Source organism: Oryzias latipes, chromosome 19, assembly GCF_053564925.1.
Source record: "Oryzias latipes strain Hd-rR chromosome 19, Olatipes_Hd-rR_3.1".
NCBI lineage: Eukaryota > Metazoa > Chordata > Actinopteri > Beloniformes > Adrianichthyidae > Oryzias > Oryzias latipes.
Window position 1 is genome coordinate 6,292,937 of NC_136255.1, and position 27,213 is coordinate 6,320,149.

Below are 27,213 nucleotides of genomic sequence, written 5' to 3' on the forward strand. Positions count from 1 at the left end.
GTAAATTGTTAGTATAGCAGCCTTTGACAAGCCCATTCACAACTTGCTAACTGTATTTTTTAAAAGCGATTAAAAAAAAAAACAAATTAGGCAGAGCTTTATGTACGTGAATTTTAAGTTGAAATATAAGGCTAGTTCACATTAGGATGATTCAATGATGTAGGAATTGAATTAGTTGATTCTGTAGAAAGTTTGCAAACATTTCAAGCATTTTCAAGTGGTAACGGGACAAATCTGGACAAATGTAAATCTGTGAAAAAGATGCAAAGATATTAAGATCCTTCTAAAATCACATGAGTCATGATTTTTATATATATGTTTAATATGCTTATTTTGGGTTTAGACTTCCTCCAGATGAGTAGCTGTTGGAACTGCTTGATGTTCCTCGACCGTTTGGTTCACTCTTATGACTGTTAAACAGCAGTCTAGTCTAAATATGAGTTTAAAACTCTTCTGTATGTTTAAACTGAACTGAATCTGTGAAAATGCCATCAAACCTGAATTGGAGTAGGATTGTTCATTTTATAATACTGTCAATAAAGCTGAACTAAACTTTTACGGAAATTTGTCTAGATTGTATTCTGATCTATGAGGTTTTCTTCAAACACTGACAGATCTAAACTCTTTTTCTGGATGCCAGATTTGATCTGTAAACTATCATCTGGTGGGGTTTTCTTTGCAAAAAAGGCCTTTTCATATACATTTGACTTCACTTGAATTTGTATTTTCAGTATATTTAGAAAAGCACCTAATGGTGATGGAGAGCCTCAGTGAGCCTGTGGTTGTTGTCTTACATCGTTTAATTGATGACCAGTGATAGCAGTTGATTTGCAGTAGATGCAAGTGTCTTTTTCCTACATTTTATATGGTTTGTGCTTTCAGTTAGACCTTCCAGGGTTTTAATGCTTCTAAAGAACTGGCAAAACAAACCTGTTTGAAGGACTATTTGCACCATTTGATGGAAACCATGCAAATTCAAGTGATGAAAATGATGTATTTGGGGTTTATACATGTTCCTTTTGGATTTTCTGAGAAAGGAGGACATAGATGAAGAAACTTAAGCCTAAATTGTATTTCTGAGTATTTCTTTAATCATATCATTGTCAATCAGGAGCAGACGAAAAAGAGCTGTTTGGAAAAGAGCTTTTTTGTGACTTAAATATGCAAGCCCCCTGCTCTGCTCCATTCAGATCAGTTGTAGACGACTTGATCCATGTACACCTTTTTTTCCTCGTCTGAGTTGGCGTCTGCCTCCAAACTGTATGGCTGGATGGCTCCAATACTGCTCGCAATTTTTGTTGCACCAATAATGTTAGGTTGAGGTTGTGAGGAGCTGTGAGCTAGCATGAGAAAATTTGAACAGATGGATGATGGGAAATGAGGGTGAGCTTACTCTATGCCAATAGTCATCCCCACAACTCAGAGGTGAATTTCCTTCCGCTCTGCAGAAACTCTGTCCTGGAAAATAACATTTTGACACAACATTTTTTAGACAATTTTTGTTGTCTAAAAACAGCATAATCATTATTAAAAGACCACTGGGAACATAGGAGTGGGACTTTAATGAATGCATAATCAAAGTAGGGATGATCGATTCATTGTAATCTATATTTTCTTGTTAATTTCAGGTGAGAAATAGTTGACATATTTGAGTTGTCTCAAAAAAAAGGAAATTGGCTTAACAGAACTTTTATTTACTAATTATTAACAGGAACTATTTGCAGGAATTATGTAAAATAAATATTTGCATGTTAAAGACGCAAACTAAACCTAAACTTGATGTACCTTAGACTGTTAGTATAATGAGACAACAATAGGAGGAAAGTGCAGTGGTGCAAATGACTACTTGAGCACTCTTTAAATGTAAAAATCGAATCAATCATTTTAGAATAAAAATAAAGCTAAGTACGACTGTATCATGAAAAATATAGCTTTTCATGTAGAAAATTCCGTTTGTATGAATAATTTTGAAGTATTTTTCTGGACTCTTTTAATTCACTGTAACCTTGATGTTTCTTAGAGATTCACTTTAACACGTGCACAGAAATCCCCTCCCTGCAGCCCGGTTCTCCTTCTCTGACGTCTGTTGCTTTTATTTTAAACTGCATCCTACATGGGGGGTTTGGGGGGTGGGAGTCCAGACCGAGCTGCTGCCTGGTGCTTTTACGCTCCCTGCGGCCCTCTAGTCGTTGCATGTTCCCTCCTTGCAGCGGCTTCCATTCCTGTGTTAACCACTCTGAACTGACTCAGCATGTATGTGAAAGGCAGGGGAAGGGGGTAGAGGCGGAGTATAGGTAGTATGAGTGTGCTAATAGGCTGGGTGTGAGCGGTGCTGCTGAGGAAAGGAGGCTGTGCTGGCTGGACAGGTCTGTGCCGATTGCTCTGCTGAGAAAAAAGGAAAGAAAAGAGGTGAAGATGAAAGGAAGGGAAAAAAGGAGTTTGGAATGGATGAAGCCAGATAAAGACTGTGGGAGGTGTAAATCCTGCACAGAGGAAGCGGCTGTGAGAGGAGGAGAGGTGAGTATGAGATTGAGATGGGACGTGGAGGAAGGGAGGGGAGAAACATTGGATTCTGTAGTACACATACGTGGTTGCCTCCGGTTTGTGCTGACAGTGTGTGTCGATAAAGATAAACAGCTGATTGGCTTGAATGATAATCAAGATGTTGACAGCATAGCACTGCATCTTTGTGAATTATGTTAGTTTGCAATTTAATTTAGGAAAATGTGATCACAAGTGTTAATGACACAAAGATATTTTGTTGGCTGAGGACTACTCATTATCTTCCATTCTGATGGAGCATCTCAAGTCAAAAATGTCGCCCTTTATTCAAGAAACTTAATATTCATTTAGTTATTGATTGATCTTACCATAATCTTATCCCTTTTTTCATTAGTCTTAAAAATATTTGGTGTCTTCATTTGGCATTCCTGCATATTGTCTTTGGAAATTGTGTTTTCTGTCTGAATGAACCCATCGTCTACACATTTGTTTAGGACGATACACATAATCCTTTCAATGTTGTTAGTGATTTAGTATTCAGAATTTAGCAAGTTATACCCATTAACGTCTCAGTTTTAACTAAAATAAAAATATTTGTGGGATATAAACATAGAGTTGTAACCATTCAACCTATAACTGAGCTTAAATCCATGAATTTGCTTTCATCTTTTAAGTTTTGCAACACAGAATACACTTACATTTATTTAGAATAATTCAAATGAATGCACATTTACTGATTTGAACAACAACTTTTGGACCGAGATAGTCAAAATCATGTTGAATCCAGAGTCCACCAAAGTGAATCCTGGTGTGGTTTACCTACAGTTTAAATGCAAATGGATTATCAGATAAACCAAAGAGAAGAAGCAAAAGGGCATTTTGTCTGTCAAGCAGAAAAATAAATTGTACTGTACAAATTTGTGGAAGAACAAATGAAGAAAAAGCTTGAAAATTTCTTGTGGTCCTTGCTGATATTTTGTCAAAAAACCAAATTATACTATGTTTTATTTTTCAGGCAGTGCCCCTTTTTACAGACCCACTCTGATCATCTTTTGATCTATTTTCAAAGCCTCCCCAGTGGTTTTAATTGACTATGCGTATTTTAGCCAAAATCAACAAACCTGGGTCATTTTCTAGGACATTGTTTCTGCAGAGCGGCAGTAGTTCATTAGAAATCCACCTTTGAGTTGTGGGCGAGACCGTTGGCGTGGAGCAACCCCGCCCGCCTTCCCCTCCCCACTGATGAGCTCTCAGAGCAGGGAGATGGGGGCCCACCCAGTGTTTATTCTGTCATTAATCTTTTTTAAACTGCATTCTGATTCACAACAACTTGAATAAATAAATACTCAGAAATGCAATTTTTAATCTTAATTTTCTTTAAAAATACCAAAAGCATATTTTTCATCAAACTATGTTCTTTAAACAAGCAGTTGTAATCATGTAATATTGTCTGTGTTTTAATGACAGCAAAACTGTAAGGGTTTTGTTGTTGACTTTTCCTTTGTCTCTCACATCAGGTTGAGGTTGTTCATCAATAGCTGTCTTCAGTCTTAGTTAATTACCCTCTCTGTGAGAAGTATACAGCATGTAAATATTTTATTTTGGTGGTTGTATCATGGGTAGCGTGTAGTACAAACTGGTCATATTTCAGAATAAAATCAATTTTAGAAATCAAACTGAGACGGGGCAAATCCAGTTTGTAGCCAAGGTCAAGACATCCAACAGTGTGTTGCAGTTGCACCATCTCTGATTAATTACACACGTTTTGAGTCATGTAGGGAATGAAGGAGTCAAACACTCAGGAAGTTCATAGTCAGTATGATGCCGACTATAAATCTCTTTTTTTCTTCTGTTTAAGAATCTTCTTGTGTCTTTGTCCCTACAAACATGCCTACCTCTGCAGCCTCTGCATGAGTCATAAGACCTATTGTGTTTGTCTTTCCCTGCCTTAAAATTCTTACATGAGGAGAGTGAGGCTTAAACACGATGTTATTCATCACAGTCCTCATAATTTTTAATTCCAGTCAGATCTGGCTTACTTCTGTTTGGTTAATTATAAAGCAGCATAGTAGAAGTAAGGTTCCCAGGGAGTTGAAACAAGAACGTGGGCATTTTTTGGCAGATTTTCAGTGAATTGTGTAACCATGAATCACATGGAGCAATCCATATCTTTTCTGAGTAGGGTGAGGGGATAATTTGGGTCCGGACAGTTGGCGTCACTCTGTCCAAATGTCCCAGAATACCCCTCCGTTTATTCAAGTCTCCATAATCCCCTCAGAGTTACTACACTACTAAGGTGCCGTACAGCTAAAATATTATTGCACAGCCCCATCAGAAGCTGAGAGCTAATATTAGCACAAGCCCCCACGTGAACTGTATCACATCCAGGGAGCTAAAATTAGAGCTACACTTGCTGCCTGGGGTTTAATTACCTGTGTAAGTTAGCACATAAAGTTGTTTTCGTGGACCTTAAGGAGTTTTGTGTCATACCCACATCATTTTTTTAGTGTTATAGATCAAAAGAGGGACAAGTTATCATCTTTTCAAACACTAGATTAAATGAGGAGCTGTTTACCTCTCTCAAACTGGTATAAAGGTCCCTCTTGCCACTGGAACCAGTGGTCCAAGACATTTTACTGAGATGGTCATGGTGGGCCACGAGGCTTAAGGTAGGTGGTTATTGCTTCACAAAGCTGAATAAAATTGATCAAAATGGGTTGTCTAGGGTTAGGGTCAACCATTTCATATTTTATAGCTGTAAATCTGTTTTTCAAACTGTCCTGGTCACAGATGAGATTTTTTGACATGGTTAAGCTTGACTGCAGCAGTAAACTCTTTAATACCAGAGCTGTTGCCAGTGACAGCAAATAACAAACGCTCTTTGAACTACTGTAACTCTTTAACAATTAATGCAATTGACGTAATTCCAACAAATTCTGATGCTGAGATTTGCAACACTTTTGTGAAATGTTGCATGGTGCAAAGCTGCTTTTTTGGACATCAGAATCAGCTCAGATGAGAAAAATAAAGACATACATACATGCAACGTCATCTACAAGTGGACGCATCAGAATGGAGCGGAGCAGGGACCTTGTGACCTGCTGATTGTAGTTGTATGGAACAACTATACGCTTTAAAACTGTATTTTTTCTACTGCACCTGATTCACTATATTTGATTAAAGAAATACTCAGAAATGCAATTTTAAGCTTAATTTTCTTTATGTATATCCTCTATCATGAGGAAAATGCAACAAGAACTTGCTAAAAACAAAAAAACACCATTTTCATTGGAGTGGGTCTTTTAAGGTCACCACTAAGCTAAACTTTAAAATATAGCTTAATGTTTAATACAGATTTGATCCTGGACATACGGAAAGTGGGGTGAACTGGCAGGGACCTGGAGCAGCTGCACCAAACAGCCACTGAGTTTAGAGACCAATGAACTGTGGACCAAACTTCTTTCAGTCAAACTGCCATGCTACAAATGTTGCAGCATGGCAACATGCCTTTCTGTGTCAGCTCCAGCCTTTTCAGACAGAAACGGTATTGAGCAGCAGCATCCTCCACATTCAATGTTTGCCATCTTGTGGCAGATGGCAAAATGTTGTGGGCAAAGTCTACCCAAATCACAGTGTGAGACCAGGAGGATGACTCCTTGGAACAAAGGAGACAAAGGCAGGTGCCCCGTTAGTCTAGGTTTTCAGCTTGACTGTGTGCCTTTGGATGAAGTCCAGAAAAGAAAGAAACTGAAACCAATAGCAAACTTTGACCAAACCATGTTGGTTAGGACAATTTTGCTTCTGTCTGTACCATCATTTCAAAGCGAAAGTACATACAACTTACAGCGGGTGTAGTATTTCACCATCATCCAGTTAAACCTTATCTTGTGTCAGAATTGTGTGTCTTCCGGTAACTCTACACTGCTGTCACTCTGAGTGCCTGCAGAGCTCTGCATCCTGCTGCCTTGCTGCTACCTCTTTATCTGCCTCTGGTGCTTTCTCCCATCACCTCTTGTTTGCTCCCCTAAAGTCTTAGTAGTCAGTAGATGAATTAATGGATGAGAGCCACAAATATAGTTCAGGCTCTCCTGCTCTCTACTGAATCAATACCTGCCAGGGCATTACTACAGACTTCCTGTCTTTGGTGGCAACAAATCATCTTCCTCTGGGCCTCTCTGCCTCCCTGATGGCCCTGTCGCATTTGTAATGCAACTACTGTTCATGTATGTTAAAAAGAGTAATACATAAAAAGTTATTTCAGTGTAAGGAGGAATAAAACATTTTGTACTTCAACAGTAACCGTTTCTTAATGTACATAAATGGTAAATTAAAGTGTTTAATTTTTAGAGGATTATTTTTTTTAGAATAATTCCTCGTATGTAATTTAATTAAAATACCAACATGTCTTCTCTTTCCTCACAGGTATGAGCGACAGGAAGCTGTTGGGCGACTTCCATCGGCATGCGGTCCTCCTGCTGTCAAGCACGTGTGTCTTTGCCCTGCGTACAGATGCACTGCAGGCCAGAAAAAACACCCCCCTAAGATAAACTGGCACCCACCACCAGCAAAAAAACGACTTTCCACCAGACAAGAAGAAAATACCTACATTTATCGGTTTCTCTGTCCTCTTTGAGTTCTGAGAGGAGGTCATGTCCCAGCCTGAAAAAGTCCTTCATCTTTACGTGGAAGTAAGATCTGCCCCAGATCAGACTGGAGACTGTGAACAGGGCACAGCCCAGGGGCTTTCCACTCAGAGCAGCCCCACAAAGCTCAGCTTTCAGCTGGCAGGCCAGACCACCATCAGCAGGACCTCAGCAGCTCATGACCTGCTTCAGAACCGCACTTCCTCAAGAAACAGTGTTAACTTTCAACTTCCACAAACCAGCAGCTCTCCTAAAGTCACCCAGAAGTGGAGTTCACCCACATATGGAAAGGGTGGTGGTCGTCGCACACCACCTGATGGGAAGCGCTCCGTGGTTACCTTCAGTTATGTTGAGAAGTCTAATGTGAAGACTGTGGACAGTCCACACAGCTCCGTGTGCGGAAGACGAGCCACAGAGGAAGAGTCCACCCCTTCCCATTTTCGAAAACGCTTTAGTGATCCGGTGGAATTCGGAAGTCCTGGTTCGTCGTGCGGCTCCAGCCCAAAGCTGACTTTTAAGTCTCCAGAAAGTCACCAGCAGAGATTCTCCCCCAGCTTGTGTTGGCCACATTGTGATGCAATCGGCAGGGCAGCTACTCAAAGGGCTGTGGAGGAGTTTGGTTCCCCCTTACTGAGGATCAAACTGGCCCATGCCCTTGAGCACACCTCATCCTCCAGGTACAACCAGCAGCCACGCTGTCAGTCCTGGTCTGGATCTCCTGTTCAGTCTCAAAACTCCAGCCTTACCTCCAAAACCCAGATTGAGGGTAGGAACCAGAACATTTATGGGTTAAATCAGGCCCCAGCATCAGAGCAGCTGTCGACTCCATCCTGGGTGTCTTCTCGATCAAGACTTTGGTCCTGTCATGAGTCTAACAGCCCCTTCCACTGGTTGAAAGAGCGAAAAGGTATGGCAGGAAGTCCAGATACCAAAAGGCACATTCAGAGAGGCCCGTCACCAGAGGGAGGAATCCCTCAACTTGGCAATAATGAAGTCGAGGGCTTGAATCAGTTAAGTGAGACCAAATCCGCCAGTCCGGCTTACAGCTCAGAAACCACCCAGAAGTTAGCAGAAGCAGCTTTAAAAGTGTCTTCTGTTTCAACAAAAATGAGCAACTACTCATCGCACAATGCTTTAGACGAGCATATAAGCAGCTCAAACTCTGGAGAACCTGCTCCAAATGCACAAGAGTTTCAGCAAACTGTTAAAATGAACATCCCTTTAAATGACCATCATGTGCCAGCAAGTGAGTTGAAAGACCCTCAGCCTCCTGAAGAAAGCCCCCACACTCAACATGACAGGCATCAGAAGGACAGCTGTCACACTCTCCAGCATCATGACCACTGTTCCCCCGCCCTGCCCTCTCAAGTCTTCCGTCCATCTCACCCTCCCACCTACATCAGCTCACCCATCAGGGACCCAAGGCTTTCCCAAGCTGAAGTACGAGCACCTGACACCCCCACCCTACATCGCTGTCGACCCCCACAATACACCGGGCTCTCCAGGTCCTCAAGCATGGACAGGAAAGAAGACCAAAGCACGTGTGAGAGGGAGGACTGCACAGAACTGGCTCGAAGGCTTTTCATCAATCAAAGTGTAGACGAAGCACCAGTCAGCTGGACGTCCCGGCAGCAGTGGAGCCAAATAAAGAACAGCCCCGAATCTGGATTCCAGCTCAGTTCTGACAGAACTCTCACAGAAAAATCCAGCAAACGGCGTCTGCCGCTCAGCCCCACAGCCCAGCAGAAACGGGCCGAGCAGAGGAGGAGGGAAATCCTCCTTCTTGGACCTGTGGCTCTGGAATCTGCAGAGGAGGATGAGGGCTGCAATGATGACGAAAGGCAGGGCGGAGAGGTAGAGGGGAACAAATCAGGGGCACAGGGTGACTCTGCAGGGGCAGGTGAACACCCAGGGATGGAGCAGAACGGATTGATGGGAGGTTCGTCCTCACGGAGCTCTAGCGGGGTGACGGGGAGTTTAGGGGACCCAGGATCTGTGTCCCCGGAGTCCAGTCAGTCCAGTCACCAGAGCAACGAGACCGGGGGAGCCACCTCAGGAATACAGGTGAGGGCTGGTGTTCTGATATAAAAATGTACTGTATTTCACTAAAACACCATGATTGCAGCTCAAAGACCCACTCCGATCATCTTTTGATCTATTCTCAGAGCATTCCCAGTGGTCTTATTCTGAATATGCCATTTTTAGCCAAAACGTATTTCATCATCCAGGTCATAGTTTCTGCAGAGCTGCATTAGATCATTAGAAATTTGAGTTGTGGGTGGGACTGTTGGCATGGAGCAAGCCCACTTCCATTCCCCTCCCTGTTGCAGAGCAGAGTGAAGCGGGGAGCTCGTGGCCTGTCCAGCAGATTTTCTACGTTGTTCAAAAACTATTTTATCATCTGCTCTTGATTCACAGCAATTTGGATAAAGAAATACTCAGAAATACAAATTTATGCTTAATTTTCTTTGTATACGTCCTCCGTCGTTACAAAAAGGCCACAAGAACATGTTAAAAACACCAAAAACACAAAGTATGTCTTTAAAGAATAGTAATATTTTTTTAGAAAAGCAAGTGAATACTTCACTGATTGTTATTTTAACGTAGAATAGTTAAAAAGTAACAACAAACATTATACACAAGTGTTGTCATGTAAATATTAATGTAAAACCCCTGGAATAAGAATGTATTTGACAACCAGTAGCTATTTAACATTTACTGTGGTTTCATGGATCACTGACTGATTCCATTGAAGCTGAAGTTTGACTTGTTTCTGCTGTTTTTAAATCGGGTTCCGGAATATTAGGAAAGATAAAGTCAATGGTTGTCTATTTAAAATGCCTGTTCAGAATCTTTTATAAGATCTGCATCTCAGACCTGATGTGCCTCAGCTGGCATGCTAAAAGTTGCTGTTTTAAAACCAAGAATTGTTAGGAAAAAGAGCTTTTCTCTCCAAAAAGAACAAAGCAGTAAAATTGGAGGCAGATGCCACACGTCTTCTCCGCACGGTTCCACGTTTCCTCCATTCGGTTCCACGTCTTCTCCGCACGGTTCCATGTCTCCTCCGTTCGGTTCCACGTCTTTTCCATTCGGTTCCACGTCTCCTCCGTTCGGTTCCACGTCTTTTCCATTCGGTTCCACGTCTCCTCCGTTCGGTTCCACGTCTTTTCCATTCGGTTCCACGTCTCCTCCGTTCGGTTCCACGTCTTTTCCATTCGGTTCCACGTCTCCTCCATTCGGTTCCACGTCTTTTCCATTCGGTTCCACGTCTCCTCCGTTAGGTTCCACGTCTCCTCCGTTCGGTTCCACGTCTTTTCCATTCGGTTCCACGTCTCCTCCGTTCGGTTCCACGTCTTTTCCATTCGGTTCCACTTCTCCTCCGTTCGGTTCCACGTCTTTTCCATTCGGTTCCACGTCTCCTCCGTTAGGTTCCACGTCTCCTCCGTTCGGTTCCACGTCTTTTCCATTCGGTTCCACGTCTCCTCCGTTCGGTTCCACGTCTTTTCCATTCGGTTCCACTTCTCCTCCGTTCGGTTCCACGTCTTTTCCATTCGGTTCCACTTCTCCTCCGTTCGGTTCCACGTCTTTTCCATTCGGTTCCACGTCTCCTCCTTTCTTGGCACATTTACACCTGCCTGGTCTTTTAGGAAAGGCACTTTTATTTCCAGTGAAACAGTGTTACGTTTGGAGGTCATTACCCTCCTTTTTTATTTCAGAGCTGAACTTTGCCCTAATTCACTCAGTTTTTGAAGCAGGAGGATCTTTGTGGTTGAAGACTTTTAACCTCCTTCATGTTGGACTTCAGTTCAAAGGAAGGTTGGGACCTGATCAAGATTCATTTTTTCAAATGTCTCAAAACATAATTATTACATCATTTATACTGTCAGCAGCTCAGTTCCAACCCTAGTGACTGAGACCTCATTTCTTATGCAAAACTAGTTTTTCTGCATAACCTGATCTCGTCAAACCTGCATTTCAGTTGTCTGTGGTGTAAAACCAAATACTCGTCATTATTTCCAACAACCTTACCAAATGCTTAAACTTGCAGGAACATTCTTCCAGCATATTAACTGTCTTGCATTGCATTGCAGCAATGTTCTCCATAAGTTTGAAGTTCAGTTTTTGCTCTAGTTAGTTACTGTTAAAGAAATAATTTAAAAAGTTAATTGAAGATTTAATGCAATTGTTTTTACAAAATATTGGACAATGTTCAAAAACTGACGATTACTGTGGTACTTCCTAATTTGATTTTGTTTTTTCAAATCTCAAAATCACAGGATGAAGTTATTTCTTTGTTTTTATTAGCAGGTGGGTGGATGTTTAAACAGAGTTCTCAAACTCTAAGCTTCGTTTTGTTCAGTTTCCAATCAGTATGTGGTCACACCACTAGGCTTTTCTTCACTGTGTAGAATCCTAGAATTTTCTTTTTAAACACAAAGTGTAATATTTATTCTTACTGCCATTTGTCACTACTAATAAACTCATTCAAGTTTATTTCAAACACAATTGCTGGTAATTTAAGAAACGGTTAAAGAAGCTTTAAAATACTGTTTCCTTCATTTATAAAAAACAAAAAACATAACTTTTTCATTTATTGTTGGAACATTATTAGACCTTGTTTTTTAGTTTCTGTTTGACCAAAAAAAAAAGAAAGACAACAATAACAAAAAACATGACACATTTTCCAATTTTACTCCCTTTATTTCATCAATTGTAAAGCCAAATTTGAAAAACCAGTGAGGGGACGTGCAAATGCTTTTTAATTCACTGTTTTTGCTTTAGAAGACCTAGTACGGTTTGGTGCAGGCTCCTAATTTGGTTTTGCCGTAAAAGGTAGAAAGCCGTTTGAGATTTGGACGGTCCTATTTTTACCGATTCTTTTGAAGAATTTTACATCCCAATTTATCAAGAAAAGCTACGTTTCGGTATGCAAATTTTGTTTTTGCTACAAAATAAGAAATGAAACAAATAAACGTTGAGACACGTCTTTAAGATGTGGGAGATGGCCAAAAGGCCCGGATAAAACCCACACACGTGTAACGGAACCAGATCTGTGTTTTTGTTTTAACTACAGAAAATATTGATTGTCCCTAAGTTTCTTTCCCCCTGAATTCAGTTTGGGTTGGTAGCCCCTTCCTAATGCGTTTTTCTTTGCTTAGCAATTTGAATCCTCAATTGATCTCAGTTATGTCCAATATTCTTTTATTATTTGAGATCTGTTCTGAATAAAAATACAAAGACTTTGTAAAATTAGCTGATTTCCTACCACCCTCATGTAGAAGCTCATTTGGAATCTAACACTGTGGTTTCTATTGCTTGTTTTGGGAAAATAGTCAGATCTGCAATAAATGGAGGTGGTCTCCAACCCCCTCCCAACATCTTTTAGTTCCTTAAACACTATGCAACCTTGTTAGACTTAAGTACGCTTCTAATTAAAACGATTTTTGTTTTTTGAGCTTCTAATTTTACGTTTTTAAAGATGAATTAAAAAGCCTTGTCTGGTTTTTGCACGTCCCCTCCTAGTTTTTATGTTATTCTTTATGCCAATGAAATCCACCTGGTTTGGGTGGAGCACGCTCCTCTCCTGCCAAGCTCTCTATGAAGATGAGGTCGGACTCCCTTGAAGGCCAATGTGAGTTTAGGGAGAACCCTCAGGAAAGGCAGGGGGGTTAAAGGAGCTGCAGAAAAAGTGTGCTAGCAGCACACTGTAACAACCCCCCCACCAGCACCACCACGCCAAGGAGTCCTGTTGAAAAGAGAAGAACAGCATGTTAGGAAAGGACACTGCTGAAATATATAGAGCTTTTTGGGTACATTTACTTTTTTTACATACTGTAGTGATTGTTTAGGATAACAACTCACCAAAATGTGAGACTCAGACGGTCCTGCCAACTCTCTCTGGAGGAGATCTGCACACGGCATCCACGAAGGTCACAGCAACACCGACGAGTCCTGGTCACGGCAACACCGACGAGTCCTGGTCACTGCAACACCGACGAGTCCTGGTCACGGCAACACCGACGAGTCCTGGTCACGGCAACACCGACGAGTCCTGGTCACAGCAACACCGACGAGTCCTGGTCACGGCAACACCGACGAGTCCTGGTCACTGCAACACCGACGAGTCCTGGTCACTGCAACACCGACGAGTCCTGGTCACTGCAACACCGACGAGTCCTGGTCACTGCAACACCGACGAGTCCTGGTCACAGCAACAACGACGAGTCCTGGTCACTGCAACACCGACGAGTCCTGGTCACTGCAACACCGACGAGTCCTGGTCACTGCAACACCGACGAGTCCTGGTCACTGCAACACCGACGAGTCCTGGTCACAGCAACACCGACGAGTCCTGGTCACAGCAACACCGACGAGTCCTGGTCACTGCAACACCGACGAGTCCTGGTCACTGCAACACCGACGAGTCCTGGTCACTGCAACAAGGAAAACGAGGCAGATCTTTCCGTGAGAGTCAGCATTAGCACAATCAGTGGACAGAGAACCCAGAAGACATTTAATGCGAGTGAGGAGCCTTTATCCAGTTTTCCTTTAACTAATTCTAGTATCTTTACCCCATCTGGATTTTCAATTATACTATACTACGTTTCTTTTAACAACGTTCTGTTTTTTAACGTTGCCTAGTGCCGTGTTTCCAAACATCCAACCAAAAGAAGACTGAAAGAAAAGGAGTGTATCGTGCAAGTTTGAGGTACTTTAACAAAAGTGTTGGTAAACACTAGTAATCATGGGAAATGCAAGTTTTAAAACCAATTCCAATTTTAAATCTGCCTATGTGGCAATAAGAGTAAAAACTTTTTTAATATTTTATAATATTGCCATCGTCTGCCCCTATTTGCCCCTAAACTTTAGTATTTATCATTTTCCTTTTCATATTTATTCTAAGGTCAATTTAGGTTTAAGATTTTTGCTGAAATTTTAAGCTTATTTAAAATTTTAGACTTTTGAGTTCTCTGTCCCTGTGTGTGGGTGTGTGTGTGTGTGTGTGTGTATGTGTGTGTGTGTCTGAGTGTTTTCTTTTTCTTTTATCTGAGCCATGGATGGTGGAGGAGATCTTGCAGGTAGGGGCGCTGTTCTTCAGAAGTATTCAAACATGCTTTGAAAAAGTCTTGGCACTCTGGAGAAAGTAAAGTAAAGTAAAGATTAAGGTCAGCTAAGGTCAGAGGCCAAGCATCCATGCAGAGAAAGATGATTTCTTACCTTCTGACAGTTCACTGTCAATCATCAGATCCCCTTCGAGAAAATCCATTGTTGAAAAATCGCCGCGGTAATGGAGGGTTTCATACAGAACCACCCCAAGCTGCCACACTGTGGTTGATCCTGGGCTACAAAAACCTTTAAAGGCTTCTGGGGGGGCATTTATAGGAGTTCCTGGGAAAAAATAAACATTAGTCATATTCATCTTCATTTGACATGTTTTTATATGTTGATGGAGATCTTCTACCTGAAAATTCTCTAAGGATGGAATCCTTTTCTGCCAGGCAGCTCACTCCAAAGTCTATAAGACGAGCTTGTGGTGTATTTGAGTGGCTTTGAATGAGGATGTTTTCAGTTTTGATGTCTTGGTGGAAGATACTTCTGTCCTCAAGGTCTATGGCTGTGTGAATGAGCTGTGTCATTATGATCTGAAAGAGATAAAAAAGAAGTAATAAGCTGAGGCAGCAAAGCACAAGCCTCCTTCTAGAACAGCATTCACGCCGGCCTCGTCAGGATGCGTTCAGGTTCACCTCCAATGAAAAGTCTATGTAAATGTGCGTTTTGGGCCTTCACCTTTAAAACTTTCGCTGTGCACGTTTTTATGGCCGTTTTCAAGCTCCACGTACAAAACGCACGGCCATTGAACATGTGCTGCAAGTCAAACCAGGTTGAATTTTGACCATTCGGGGACTCAGATTTAGTTGTGAAGGATGAATGACACCCCCCCCCCAATTCACAAAAGTTGACATTTTGTGCCCAAATCGAGAGATTTGCACCGCTTCAACATTTTGCACCAAGCCTCTAAAAGCGAAGAAGCCAGTGTGAACACCATGGGCTAAATGCGTGTTGAAGAAGCCGCGTTTAGCAGGTTCTTGACCACGCATCACATGTCCAGTGTACATGTAGCTTTAGAAGTACTCTTCTTTCTAATGTTCTGAACCTGCTGAAAGCTACTTTTGCTTCTGCATCAAACACTTAACCACTTTATGAAACAAGGTTGCATTGAATAAACATTTCAGCTTCAGGAAGTTTCTGCAGAAACAGACAGAACATCTCAAACCAACACAGACTGCACACGGGCCTACCTTGGCTTCTTCTTCTTCCAGTGTGCCTCCTTTGGTATCAATGTAATGAAAGAGGTCCTCACAAGGGATTGGTCTCTCCATGACCAGGAGGATTTCTCTGCCGATGTCATACCAGTCCAACAGGGCTACTGGCGCTGCTTTTCCATCTGAATGAATGGATTCATCTCGTAATTTTAACATAATGGCCACTTCAGAAGGAACCATTTTTCCATTGCCATCATCCTGCAGAATCAAAACAAAGAGAGCATGAGGAAGAGAAGGACAGATACCCATTTAGAGCAGAGATACTCAGAAGAAGTTGGCTCAAGCAACTTACCAGTTTTTTATGTGGGATTATAGATTTTAAAATGTGCTTGACGGCTACCTGCAAGACACAAACAAGAGCATTTCTGACTGTGAGATGACTGACAGGAGACAAACTGATTTAGATTTCCCCTCCATCAAAATCTATTTTCATTCAGACCATGGAAACCACAAACATCAACAGTCTGATTATAAATGAATGTATCCAAGTACTTTTCTCCTGGTTTTATAAAAAGTCTGTAGCTCATTTACTGTAGCTGCATACAAAACACTTACTGGTAGGTTGTCAGATTTACGAAAGCCAGCATATATGGATCCATAACCTCCTTCACCAAATTGATGTTTTTCCACATATTTGGCTTTAAATTTATCTGAACACAACAAAACAGAAATGCATCATTAGTTCATTTATGATTGAAAATTATATTATTAAACAGAAAGTAGCTGTATAATCAAAAGGGAAATGTTATACAATCATCAGACCTTTATCGGTAATCTCAGTTTTCTGTGAGGATGTTGCAGTTTGTTCGGCGTCACTGGAACTGGAACCTGAAAATGACAAGAAAAGGGTTTTCTTTTTCTTTTTTACACCTCTACTACCCCTTTGTGCTAAAACTTAGAGGCAAAACTGTATTTAGGTGTTTTTTAAATATGTATTTTTAAAAAACGGATGTGAATTTTAAGAAGCAACCTTAGAAAAGTTGAACCCCAGACGCTTGCTTTGATTGTAACAATTAAAACGTTTTTTTTAATTAGTGTGAGTGCTTAGGAAATGTAAAATATGTTGATGAAAAATAGAGACATTCATTTGGTTGCAGTGTTTGCAGTTAAAGCAGACTTTAAAACAAAGGCAACTGGTTTTTACGTTTTGAGATAGTCTGAGAGGAGAATGATTCTTTTCTAGTCCTTAATTTGTTATGACAGTTTTATTTTTCATTTTTTTTCTTGTCCCTCCGGAAAACCATGGAGTCTGTGTGTCTTATTTACCTTTTAGAGTTGTTTTCCTCTTCTTCAGCTCTGTTATTTCTTCCTCCTGTCTTTTCCTCTTTAGTGTTGTCACTTGGGTGTTGTCTTGGGTGCTGGTAGAGGGTTGTGAAGGCTCAGATGCAGAAGACTCAATGGGTTCATGGTTTAGATGTTTTTTCTTCTGTTTCTTCTTTGTAGGGAAAGACTTCCTCTCAGCGTTTTTGGTTTGTCCATCATCTGAAGATCAACAACAAAACAGCTTAATTAGTAAAGAACATTTATTTTAAATCTTCACAGTTTACTGCTTGAGTTCACATCAAGTATATCAATGTGTTGGGGGTTTTTATTTGATAAATGAGTTGAGATGTTGTCACAAAAACACAAAAACCAAAGTTTGTCATCGTTGGGAAGCAAATGTGTAACTAAAGGTTTGGCCGGGACTCTCATTTCCCACTATATTTTGGTTTGTCCTTGGCAGAACCTTCATTTGTTGTTTATTACACAAAAACTTGAGTAACAAAAATGTTTCCTTAGTTGTTCGCGCTTTACTTTTCTCTTTTTGTTGTCAAAGAGTGTTGCTAAGCAACTTTGAAAAAAGGGCTGCCTGATATCACTGATGTCATGAACTGTTGCTAAGTTACACAGCATGTGACTTTGGCTTCTTTTTTAGTGTTTATGTTTAAATTGACACATTCTGAAAGACACTTCAGGATAAAACATTTTGGAAAAAATGTGATTTTATTACATATGTACTGTTGTGAAATGTACGTTAAAGGTTTGGACGATTTTAAACCAGTGTTATAGCTCAGGAAATGCATAATGTTGATAAAAATCCATCATAATAGAGACATTTATTTGGGTGGAGTGTTTGCATTCAGCTTCAGAGCCATTTTACAAACAAATTTAGGACTTCAGTCTTTCTTTTGACAGTCGACTGCTGTCATGAGCTTTGAGGCCCACAAACTTACTCCTACGTCTTACAAAGCAGACTTAAAAATACCAGCAACTCAACTTTTGAAAGGAGTGTGACGATCTGGTAGTTTTTAATTCGTCATGCTAGTTTTATTTTTTTCATTTCTGACTTTGAATTTCTTTTTGTAGCACTGTACTGTCAAATTATTAATGACATGTCCTTTAAAAATAAATTAGAATTAGACCTATTCTGTGTTGTTTGGGGTCTGTGTCAGTTTATTTACCTCTCAGAGGAGTTTTCACCTTCTTTGGCTCTATTATTTCTTCTTCCTCTTTGTCTTCCTGTTTCTTTCTTTTTAGTTTTCTCACTGGGGTGTTGTCTTGGGTGCTGGTTGATGGTTGTGAAGTCTCAGAGTCAGGAGTCTCACTTGGCACCGGGAACGTCCCTTTTTTCTTCCTTTTCTTATTGTCAGGGCTGGTCTTCCTCTCGACTTGTTGGGAAAAGCAGGAGGAGTTTAAATAGTATCATAGAAACACAAAAACCAAACTTTGGCATCTTTACGAAGCAAACGTGTAACTAAAAGTTTTGCCGGGACTCTCATTTACCAGTATGTTTTGGATTGTCCATGGCAGAGTCTTTGTCCATGATCGTTCCTCGTTTATTACACAAAAACTTGAGGAAATCGGAAAGTCTTTCCTTAGTCTCAAAATGTGTGCTTTACTTTGGAGATCGTAGAGTGTTGTGGTTTAACCGTATTGCTAAGCAACTTATAAAGTGGGGCTCTGTGATATCAGTGATGTCACAGTCTGTTGCTAAGTTACACGGCATGGAACTTTAGCATTAGTTTCCTTTTTGGTGCTTACATATGAATCAATACAATCTGAAAAATACTAAAACATTTGTGAAAAATTTGATTTTACAACATTTGTATTGTATTTTTCAGACCCAGAGGTCCAACAAATTATATCGTGCATAAAGCAAAAAAAGCTGTCATGAACTTGATTTGACTACACTACCCATAATGCCTAGAGGAATCCAGCGGCAGGGGATTGATCAGAGTGGTTGATAGGAAGCTTTTCTTGTGAACTGAGTTTTTATTGGATATTGTCTTTATTTAAAATAAATCCATTAATAACTTTAATTTATTTCCATCTACAAAGTTTTAAATGTCCTAGAATGCTTGAATGCATCACCCAGTCCACCAAACCCCTCGTGCAGATCAGTTTTAACAGCCAATCAGAGGTGGTGGCTGTTCCGCTTGGCCCAGCAGCTCTCAGATCAGTTTCTGAGCACGTTTTTACCACGAGTCTTTTCACTTTAACCACGGAAGACAGGAGAGATCTTGCTGTTCTAGCAGAGCAAGCTGTGGAAGACCAGAGAGGCGTCACTATCGGGGTGTTAGCTATAGCAATTAACTCCTCAACGGCCATTTTGAGAGTTGTAGCAGCTGAAATCCACGTCTTTGAATCCACAACATTGGTGAGAAATGTGTTCCTGTAGCTGTGATGCTGCTGTAAACCCGAACAAGTTAGCAAAACTTATTTGCCACAATTATTGTCAGTTGATTAACTAAAAAGTCAGATTTTTCCATAACATAAAAGATTTAATTGATAAGAGTTAAATTAAAAGCATTACATTTGTGCAGATCAAATATTGGCATTAAATATGACTTATGTTTTCCTGTTGAGACAACTTCATTGTCATCAGTTACTATGACTCACCAGTTTTCAAGCCACAGGAATAAGTTTGCATAACTTAAAAAAAATAAGTACACAACTACACAATTTTATCTTATTTATTATTATTATTATTTATTATTTTATTTATTATTTTATTTATTATTTTATCTTACATTGAGGTCGTGGACACATTTAAATATCTGGGTGTTCACCTGAACAACAGACTGGACTGGTCCAACAACACGGATGCTCTGTACAGGAGGGGCCAGAGTCGCCTTCACCTGCTGGGGAGACTGAGGTCGTTTGGCGTGTGCAGACAGCTGCTGAGGACCTTTTACGACACTGCGGTGGCCTCAGTGGTCCTTTATGGAATTGTGTGCTGGGCGGGGGGCAGTGCAGGCAGAGACTTGAAGAGGCTTAACAAACTGGTTAGGGGGGCCGGCTCTGTCCTGGGCTGCACACTTGAGTCCATCGAGGAGGTGGCGGACAGGAGGATGTTAGCTAAGCTGACATCCATCATGGATAACCCCTCCCACCCCCTGCACAAAACTGTAGAGGCGCTGACCAGCTCCTTCAGCACAAGACTGTTGCACCCTCATTGTAAGAAGGAGCGCTACCGCAGGTCATTCTTCCCCACAGCCATCAGACTGTACAACACCGTGTCAAAGTGACACTCCACGGTCCCAGGGGTGTTTTTCTGTTTAGTCATTGATTCATTTACTTTTGTTGTAGTTGTTGTTTTTCAATTTTAAATTGTTTTTTGTTCCTGAACAGTTGTTTTTGTTTTTGTTCTTGGTGTGAACTTCATTAGTTATTTCTGTATTTTAAAAAAATTTGTAATGTTTTTCACAGTTTACATGTTTTGCAGACCGCATGTTTTTTACACTTTTGCAGCTGTATTTATTTAATATTTATTTCTTTATTTAATAAGAATCTCATTTTTGATAATAATTTTTCATAATAATTTTAGTAATATTTTTAATTATCTAATATAAATGTAATTTGTGATGTCATTTATTGATGTTATATTATATAGATTATTTCTGAATGTCGTGTTGCTGCCACAGATAAATGAAATTTCCCCATTGTGGGATTAATAAAGTCATCTATCTATCTATCTATCTATCTATCTATCTATCTATCTATCTATCTATCTATCTATCTATCTATCTATCTATCTATCTATCTATCTATCTATCTATCTATCTATCTATCTATCTATCTATCTTAACAAAACTTAATCTTTATAAGTTCCCTTCTTGTACAGGAGTAATCAAATTCTTTGAGTCAGTAAACTCAAAACCATGAATTTCAAAACCTAAACATTTTTGGGCCAATGATTAACCAAAAATCATTGAGTAACGGTAACTTAAATAAAGCGTTACGTCATAAACATCTGCCTAACAATATTATTTGCTCACTACCTTCTGTGCAATGTTGAAATTAAAGAAAATTTAGTTTTTAACTAATGTGTCTTTCTTTTAATGGTATTCTATTGTTTTCTATCTGTGAAGTGACCTTGGGCGTCTAGAAAGGCGCCATATAGATAAAAATCATCATTATTATTAATTACACTTAATAACAGCGTCAAAACAAGCTAAACATTTGTGTTACTTGATAAAAGACAGTGAACTTTGAACCTACTGCCTGAACAAATGCAGAGTATATAGTGCAATATTTTTGAGGCAGTTTAGACAAAGGGAGATAACTATAGTCTGTTATAATGTGTTATGCCTCCTTATTTCAACTTAGCTTTACAGATGTATCATCAAGTCATTTTTGAGGGTCTGCAACCTGGATGGTAGTTTACCGTCTAGACCAAGTCAAATCTCTTGAGTAAACGTGTTGGTCAGTGCTTTGGGATATTTGAGGTGCATCGCATAGATGAGTCCAAACATTACCACGAAGGCATCACAGAATCTGGGGAGGCTGACCACTTCATCACTTTCAATCACAACAGAGATTTCCACAGGCTCGTAGTGCACTGGACTTGTGTGATGGTCGTTGCTGACAGTAAGAAGCCCCACTGCGACACCATCAAGCTCTGGCTCATCAGACTCATCCTGAATGAATTAAAAAAAAGAAAAAGAGAGATGCCAATCATAATCGAATCTACAGAAAATACAGTGCAACTTGATTTAAGAAAGTCCTGTTAAAATCCAATACCTCTATAGTGATAAACAGAAAACACCTGTTCTACACACAAATCAATCAACTTACCAGAGAATCTAAATGCAGTGAAACATATTAAGCTAATGAAGTAATACTGTTCAAGTTTGTCATTCTGAAGATCTTAGCGACACCAAATAAAACAGACCACTTATGAAAACTGTATAGACTAAACAAAATGACGTTAGCAGTTTGATGAACCATTTACGTAATAAACAGTAGGAGGAACTTAAAGGAACTCACTGTGCAAGTTTTAAAATCTCCAGAGACATCCTCATGCAGATAAACAGGCAGGGCGTGAAGAACAGTAGTGCGCTTGGTGTGAATGTCCTGGATTTCCCGTTTACATAAAAAAACAAACTGGATAAACTTGAGATGTCAAATAATTAATTTACCTGCTCATCGTGATTTTTTTAATTTCTGCCAGATTAACCTGCAGTCCCCCCAGTTTTTGATGCCTTTTCTCTGGTCATAAGTGGTCATAAGTGGTCATAGGGTCATAAGTGGTCATAGGGTCATAAGTGGTCATAGGGTCATAAGTGGTCATAGGGTCATAAGTCGACCAGGAAGATGATGGTCAAGTTCAGCATAAAAAGCGTTGGGCAGGTTCTGATTTGTAATCCCCTGAAACTCTGCATACACCTGAATAAAACGCAACAACAGACTTCAATTATAAGTGAAAAAATCTCTCACACACATGTATAAAGCAGCACCTGGATGCCAAATGAGTAAGAATCATAATTTTCATTTTAAGAGGAGAGCTGATCCATATTACCTCTGACTCTATTTTCAGAGCAGGCCACAGGTTCAGGAGCTCAATAACCGGTGGACAGGACATCACTGCAGGAGGGAGGAAAGAAGAGAGAGAAAACCCCAAAAGTGCTTTAGAAACCCAGGTTGCGTCCAAATGACCACCCTCATCACTATACAGCGCGTTCTCCATTTTGTAGTGCTGTCCAAATCTACAATTCCAAAATGGACTGTCATAGAAATTTCCCAGAAGTCTCTGCAAAAAAACAGTATGCATCAATGCTCACTACATTGACGAATATAGACCACAATGCATATAGCTGTGCGTGTCCAAATTGTCCCTGAATATTTTCAGAATTTTAAAATGAACTGGTGAATTTGAAGACTTTTTTTTCATCTTTTATCCAACAGCCTCTTGAAGTCAGGCCTGCTGCATGGGTCAGATTTCCCCCCTCCTCCCCCTGCAGGGTTCCTGCTCATATGTTAATTAGCCAGCAGTGACAAGCAAGATGAGAGGAGTTAGAATGAGGCCACAAAAAGACAGTTCAGCACTGAAAGACTGCTTTTTCATTTTTGTTGTATGTCTTTCAGTGACGTGCGGTGAGGTTGATGACTGGTGAGGCACTGATTCCTCTGGAGTCAGATTTACAATGAAAGAACTGAATATTTCACCAAGTTTCATCCAACAGCAGCTACAGTTATAAAATACACACAAGAGCATATTTGTCCTCCACAGAATATTTCTTTCATAGACATCGGATAGAACACTCTTCTTGTGTAAAATTATTCATATATACTGGAAACAAATTGAAGTATACAGGTGTGTTCAGCACACATCAGTAACTATTCTGGTATTTATAACTTCAAATTCTGGAGCTTTAATCAGTTATCAAATATTGTCTGTGAAAATGATCATAAAAATAAATAAATTATTTTACTTACATTTTTTTTACCTACTCCGAAGTTATTTTAAAAAAAGAAACATTGTAAAACATGTTTGGCCTTACCTTTTGTATCCGTGCACCGATTTTTCCTTTATTTTATGAGTTTCTCCCTCTCAAATGAGAAAGAGGTTCTTAGTCTTTTTCTGCGGCACCAGTGTAGCTACAAAGCAGCTGTCAGCTCACGTCTGCCCCCTGCTGGTGAGGCTTGCCTCACCTAAAGGCTTTTCTGGGGGCCTTTTTTCCCCCAATAAACTTTATTGCACATTTTTCAATTTACAAAAATTCACATTCACTTGCACAATAGAGAAACAATGGTTAATATCAACTTTTCTGCGGGCCTACAGCAGCGTTTTCAGCGCACGTCTCTGTTAACATTGAGCCCTGCAGTCAGACATGAGGCACAGCGCTTCAGAGCCTCACCCGGAGATTGAGCTCCTTCTGTGATCGCGCAACACTCAAATTCGGCGATTTTAACCTCAGAAACTTTGGAAAACGTGTTGAGTCTACTGAAAATTTATATTTAACGCAGATCTTTTCACAGAATCCGGTGTCAGACCGTAGAACAAGTGAACAAAACAATGAAGTTCAGAGAAGCGATCTCTGGCCGTTTGCGCACTACATCTCCCATGATGCATTGGGTTAAGTTAGAGCATCTCAGCGCACAATGAGTCTTCGTGCTAGAAGTCTTGAGACCACGAGCACACATGAAACAGTTTTTAAATCTTCTACCTTAACGTTTATAACATCTTTTAGAAAAAACAAGTGGTAAATTGCAGCTTTTTCTGACACAATTATCACCGAAATGCATGTGAGATTGCAGAGGGACTGTAGATACAGACTATGAGTTTCTCCTTTTATTTTTTGTAATTTTTGTATGCTGGTATGCCTTAGGATTTTTTTCAAGGTTATTGTGTGCCGTGGCTCAAAAAAGGTTGAAAAACACTGCATTAGATCATTAGAAATTTGAGTTGTGGGTGGGACTGTTGGCATGGAGCAAGCCCACTTCCATTCCCCTCCCTGTTGCAGAGCAGAGTGAAGCCGGGATCTCGTGGCCTGTCCAGCAGATTTTCTACGTTGTTCAGACACTATTTTATCATCTGCTCTTGATTCACAGCAATTTGATTAAAGAAATACTCAGAAATAAAAATGTAGGTTTAATTTTCTTTGTATATGTAATTAGTCATTAGAAAAAGGCCACAAGAACATGTTAAAAACACCAAAAACATAAAGTGTGTCTTTAAAGAATAGTATGGTTTTTTTAGAAAAGCAAGTGAATACTTCACTGATTGTTTTTTTAACGTAGAATGGTTAAAAAGTAACAACAAACATTATACACAAGTGTTGTCATGTAAATATTAATGTAAGAAATCTTGAATTAGAATGTACAGTGATCCCTCGCTATAACGCGGTTTACTTTTCACGGTTTCGCTACTTCACAGATGCAACACGTCTTCTCCGCACAGTTCCTCGTTTCCTCCATTCGGTTCCACGTCTCCTCCATGCAGTTCCTCGTCTCCTCCATGCGGTTCCTCGTCTCCGTTCGGTTCCTCGTCTCCTCCTTTCTTGGCACATTTAACCTTTTCTTGTCTTTTAGGAAAGGCACTTTTATTTCTATTGAAACAGTGTTATGTTTAGAGGTCATTACCCTCCTTTTTTATTTCAGAGCTGAACTTTGCCCTAATTCACTCAGTTTTTGAAGCAGGAGGATCTTTGTGGTTGAAGACTTTTAACCTCCTTCATGTTGGACTTCAGTTCAAAGGAAGGTTGGGACCTGATCAAGATTCATTTTTTCAAATGTCTCAAAACATAATTATTACATCATTTATACTGTCAGCAGCTCAGTTCCAACCCTAGTGACTGAGACCTCATTTCTTATGCAAAACTAGTTTTTCTGCATAACCTGATCTCGTCAAACCTGCATTTCAGTTGTCTGTGATGTAAAACCAAATACTCGTCATTATTTCCAACAACCTTACCAAATGCTTAAACTTGCAGGAACATTCTTCCAGCATATTAACTGTCTTGCATTGCATTGCAGCAATGTTCTCCATAAGTTTGAAGTTCAGTTTTTGTTGCTCTAGTTAGTTACTGTTAAAGAATTTAAAAAGTTAATGGAAGATTTAATGCAATTGTTTTTACAAAATATTGGACAATTTTCAAAAACTGCCACTAGGCTTTTCTTCACTGTGTAGAATCCTAGAATTTTCTTTTTAAACACAAAGTGTAATATTTATTCTTACTGCCATTTGTCACTACTAACAAACTCATTCAAGTTTATTTCAAACACAATTGCTGGTAATTCAAGAAACGGTTAAAGAAGCTTTAAAATACTGTTCCCTTCGTTTGTAAAAACAAAAAACATAACTTTTTCATTTATTGTTGGAACATTATTAGACCTTGTTTTTTAGTTTCTGTTTGACCAAAAAAAAAAAGAAAGACAACAATAACAAAAAACATGACACATTTTCCAATTTTACTCCCTTTATTTCATCAATTGTAAAGCCAAATTTGAAAAACCAGTGAGGGGACGTGCAAATGCTTTTTAATTCACTGTTTTTGCTTTAGAAGACCAAGTCAATTTATCAAAAAAAAGCTACGTTTCGGTATGCAAATTTTGTTTTGAGACACGTCTTTAAGATGTGGGAGATGGCCAAAAGGCCCGGATAAAACCCACACACGTGTAACGGAACCAGATCTGTGTTTTTGTTTTAACTACAGAAAATATTGATTGTCCCTAAGTTTCTTTCCCCCCTGAATTCAGTTTGGGTTGGTAGCCCCTTCCTAATGCGTTTTTCTTTGCTTAGCCATTTGAATCCTCATTTGATCTCAGTTATGTCCAATATTCTTTTATTATTTGAGATCTGTTCTGAATAAAAATACAAAGACTTTGTAAAATTAGCTGATTTCCTACCACCCTCATGTAGAAGCTCATTTGGAATCTAACACTGTGGTTTCTATTGCTTGTTTTGGGAAAATAGTCAGATCTGCAATAAATGGAGGTGGTCTCCAACCCCCTCCCAACATCTTTTAGTTCCTTAAACACTATGCAACCTTGTTAGACTTAAGTACGCTTCTAATTAAAACGATTTTTGTTTTTTGAGCTTCTAATTTTACGTTTTTAAAGATGAATTAAAAAGCCTTGTCTGGTTTTTGCACGTCCCCTCCTAGTTTTTATGTTATTCTTTATGCCAATGAAATCCACCTGGTTTGGGTGGAGCACGCTCCTCTCCTGCCAAGCTCTCCATGAAGATGAGGTCGGACTCCCTTGAAGGCCAATGTGAGTTTAGGGAGAACCCTCGGGAAAGGCAGGGGGGTTAAAGGAGCTGCAGAAAAAGTGTGCTAGCAGCACACTGTAACAACCCCCCCACCAGCACCACCACCACCACGCCAAGGAGTCCTGTTGAAAAGAGAAGAACAGCATGTTAGGAAAGGACACTGCTGAAATATATACAGCTTTTTGGGTACATTTACTTTTTTTACATACTGTAGTGATTGTTTAGGATAACAACTCACCAAAATGTGAGACTCAGACGGTCCTGCCAACTCTCTCTGGAGGAGATCTGCACACGGCATCCACGAAGGTCACAGCAACACCGACGAGTCCTGGTCACGGCAACACCGACGAGTCCTGGTCACTGCAACACCGACGAGTCCTGGTCACGGCAACACCGACGAGTCCTGGTCACGGCAACACCGACGAGTCCTGGTCACAGCAACACCGACGAGTCCTGGTCACGGCAACACCGACGAGTCCTGGTCACTGCAACACCGACGAGTCCTGGTCACTGCAACACCGACGAGTCCTGGTCACTGCAACACCGACGAGTCCTGGTCACTGCAACACCGACGAGTCCTGGTCACAGCAACAACGACGAGTCCTGGTCACTGCAACACCGACGAGTCCTGGTCACTGCAACACCGACGAGTCCTGGTCACTGCAACACCGACGAGTCCTGGTCACTGCAACACCGACGAGTCCTGGTCACAGCAACACCGACGAGTCCTGGTCACTGCAACACCGACGAGTCCTGGTCACTGCAACAC

The 27,213-nt window shown here is 40.3% G+C and overlaps 2 protein-coding genes and 2 long non-coding RNA genes across 7 annotated transcripts in view; 1 reads left to right on the forward strand and 3 right to left on the reverse strand.

The window, feature by feature from the left end:
- The window catches only part of LOC101166258 (uncharacterized), a 134,941-nt gene that overhangs the window by 15,374 nt on the left and 92,354 nt on the right, over positions 1-27,213 (forward strand). For 2 of the 4 annotated variants that reach the window (XM_011488421.4, XM_078937917.1), the window contains exon 2: positions 6,925-9,209. In XM_011488421.4, coding sequence (XP_011486723.2) covers positions 7,152-9,209 — 2,058 coding nt within the window. In that variant the 5' untranslated portion in view covers positions 6,925-7,151. Of the gene's footprint in view, positions 1-2,131; positions 2,518-4,916; positions 5,172-6,924; positions 9,210-27,213 lie in introns of those variants that run through there. The other 2 variants (XM_020711956.3, XM_020711957.3) reach the window with 2 other exon arrangements.
- LOC110017174 (serine/threonine-protein kinase pim-1) lies at positions 13,306-18,414 on the reverse strand. The gene is made up of 10 exons (XM_023949816.2): positions 18,233-18,414; positions 17,911-18,117; positions 16,736-16,951; positions 16,232-16,297; positions 16,025-16,119; positions 15,762-15,809; positions 15,446-15,667; positions 14,608-14,788; positions 14,364-14,534; positions 13,306-14,280 (listed from the first exon to the last, which is right to left on the reverse strand). Exons 1-10 carry the CDS (start codon positions 18,270-18,272, stop codon positions 14,189-14,191), a joined length of 1,338 nt encoding a protein of 445 aa, XP_023805584.1. The 5' UTR covers positions 18,273-18,414; the 3' UTR covers positions 13,306-14,188.
- Positions 19,480-21,818, reverse strand: LOC144987980 (uncharacterized). The gene is made up of 2 exons (XR_013651669.1): positions 21,719-21,818; positions 19,480-21,369 (listed from the first exon to the last, which is right to left on the reverse strand). It is a non-coding gene; the product is annotated as an uncharacterized LOC144987980 (long non-coding RNA).
- Positions 21,908-23,352, reverse strand: LOC144987981 (uncharacterized). The gene is made up of 3 exons (XR_013651670.1): positions 23,233-23,352; positions 22,251-22,315; positions 21,908-22,117 (listed from the first exon to the last, which is right to left on the reverse strand). It is a non-coding gene; the product is annotated as an uncharacterized LOC144987981 (long non-coding RNA).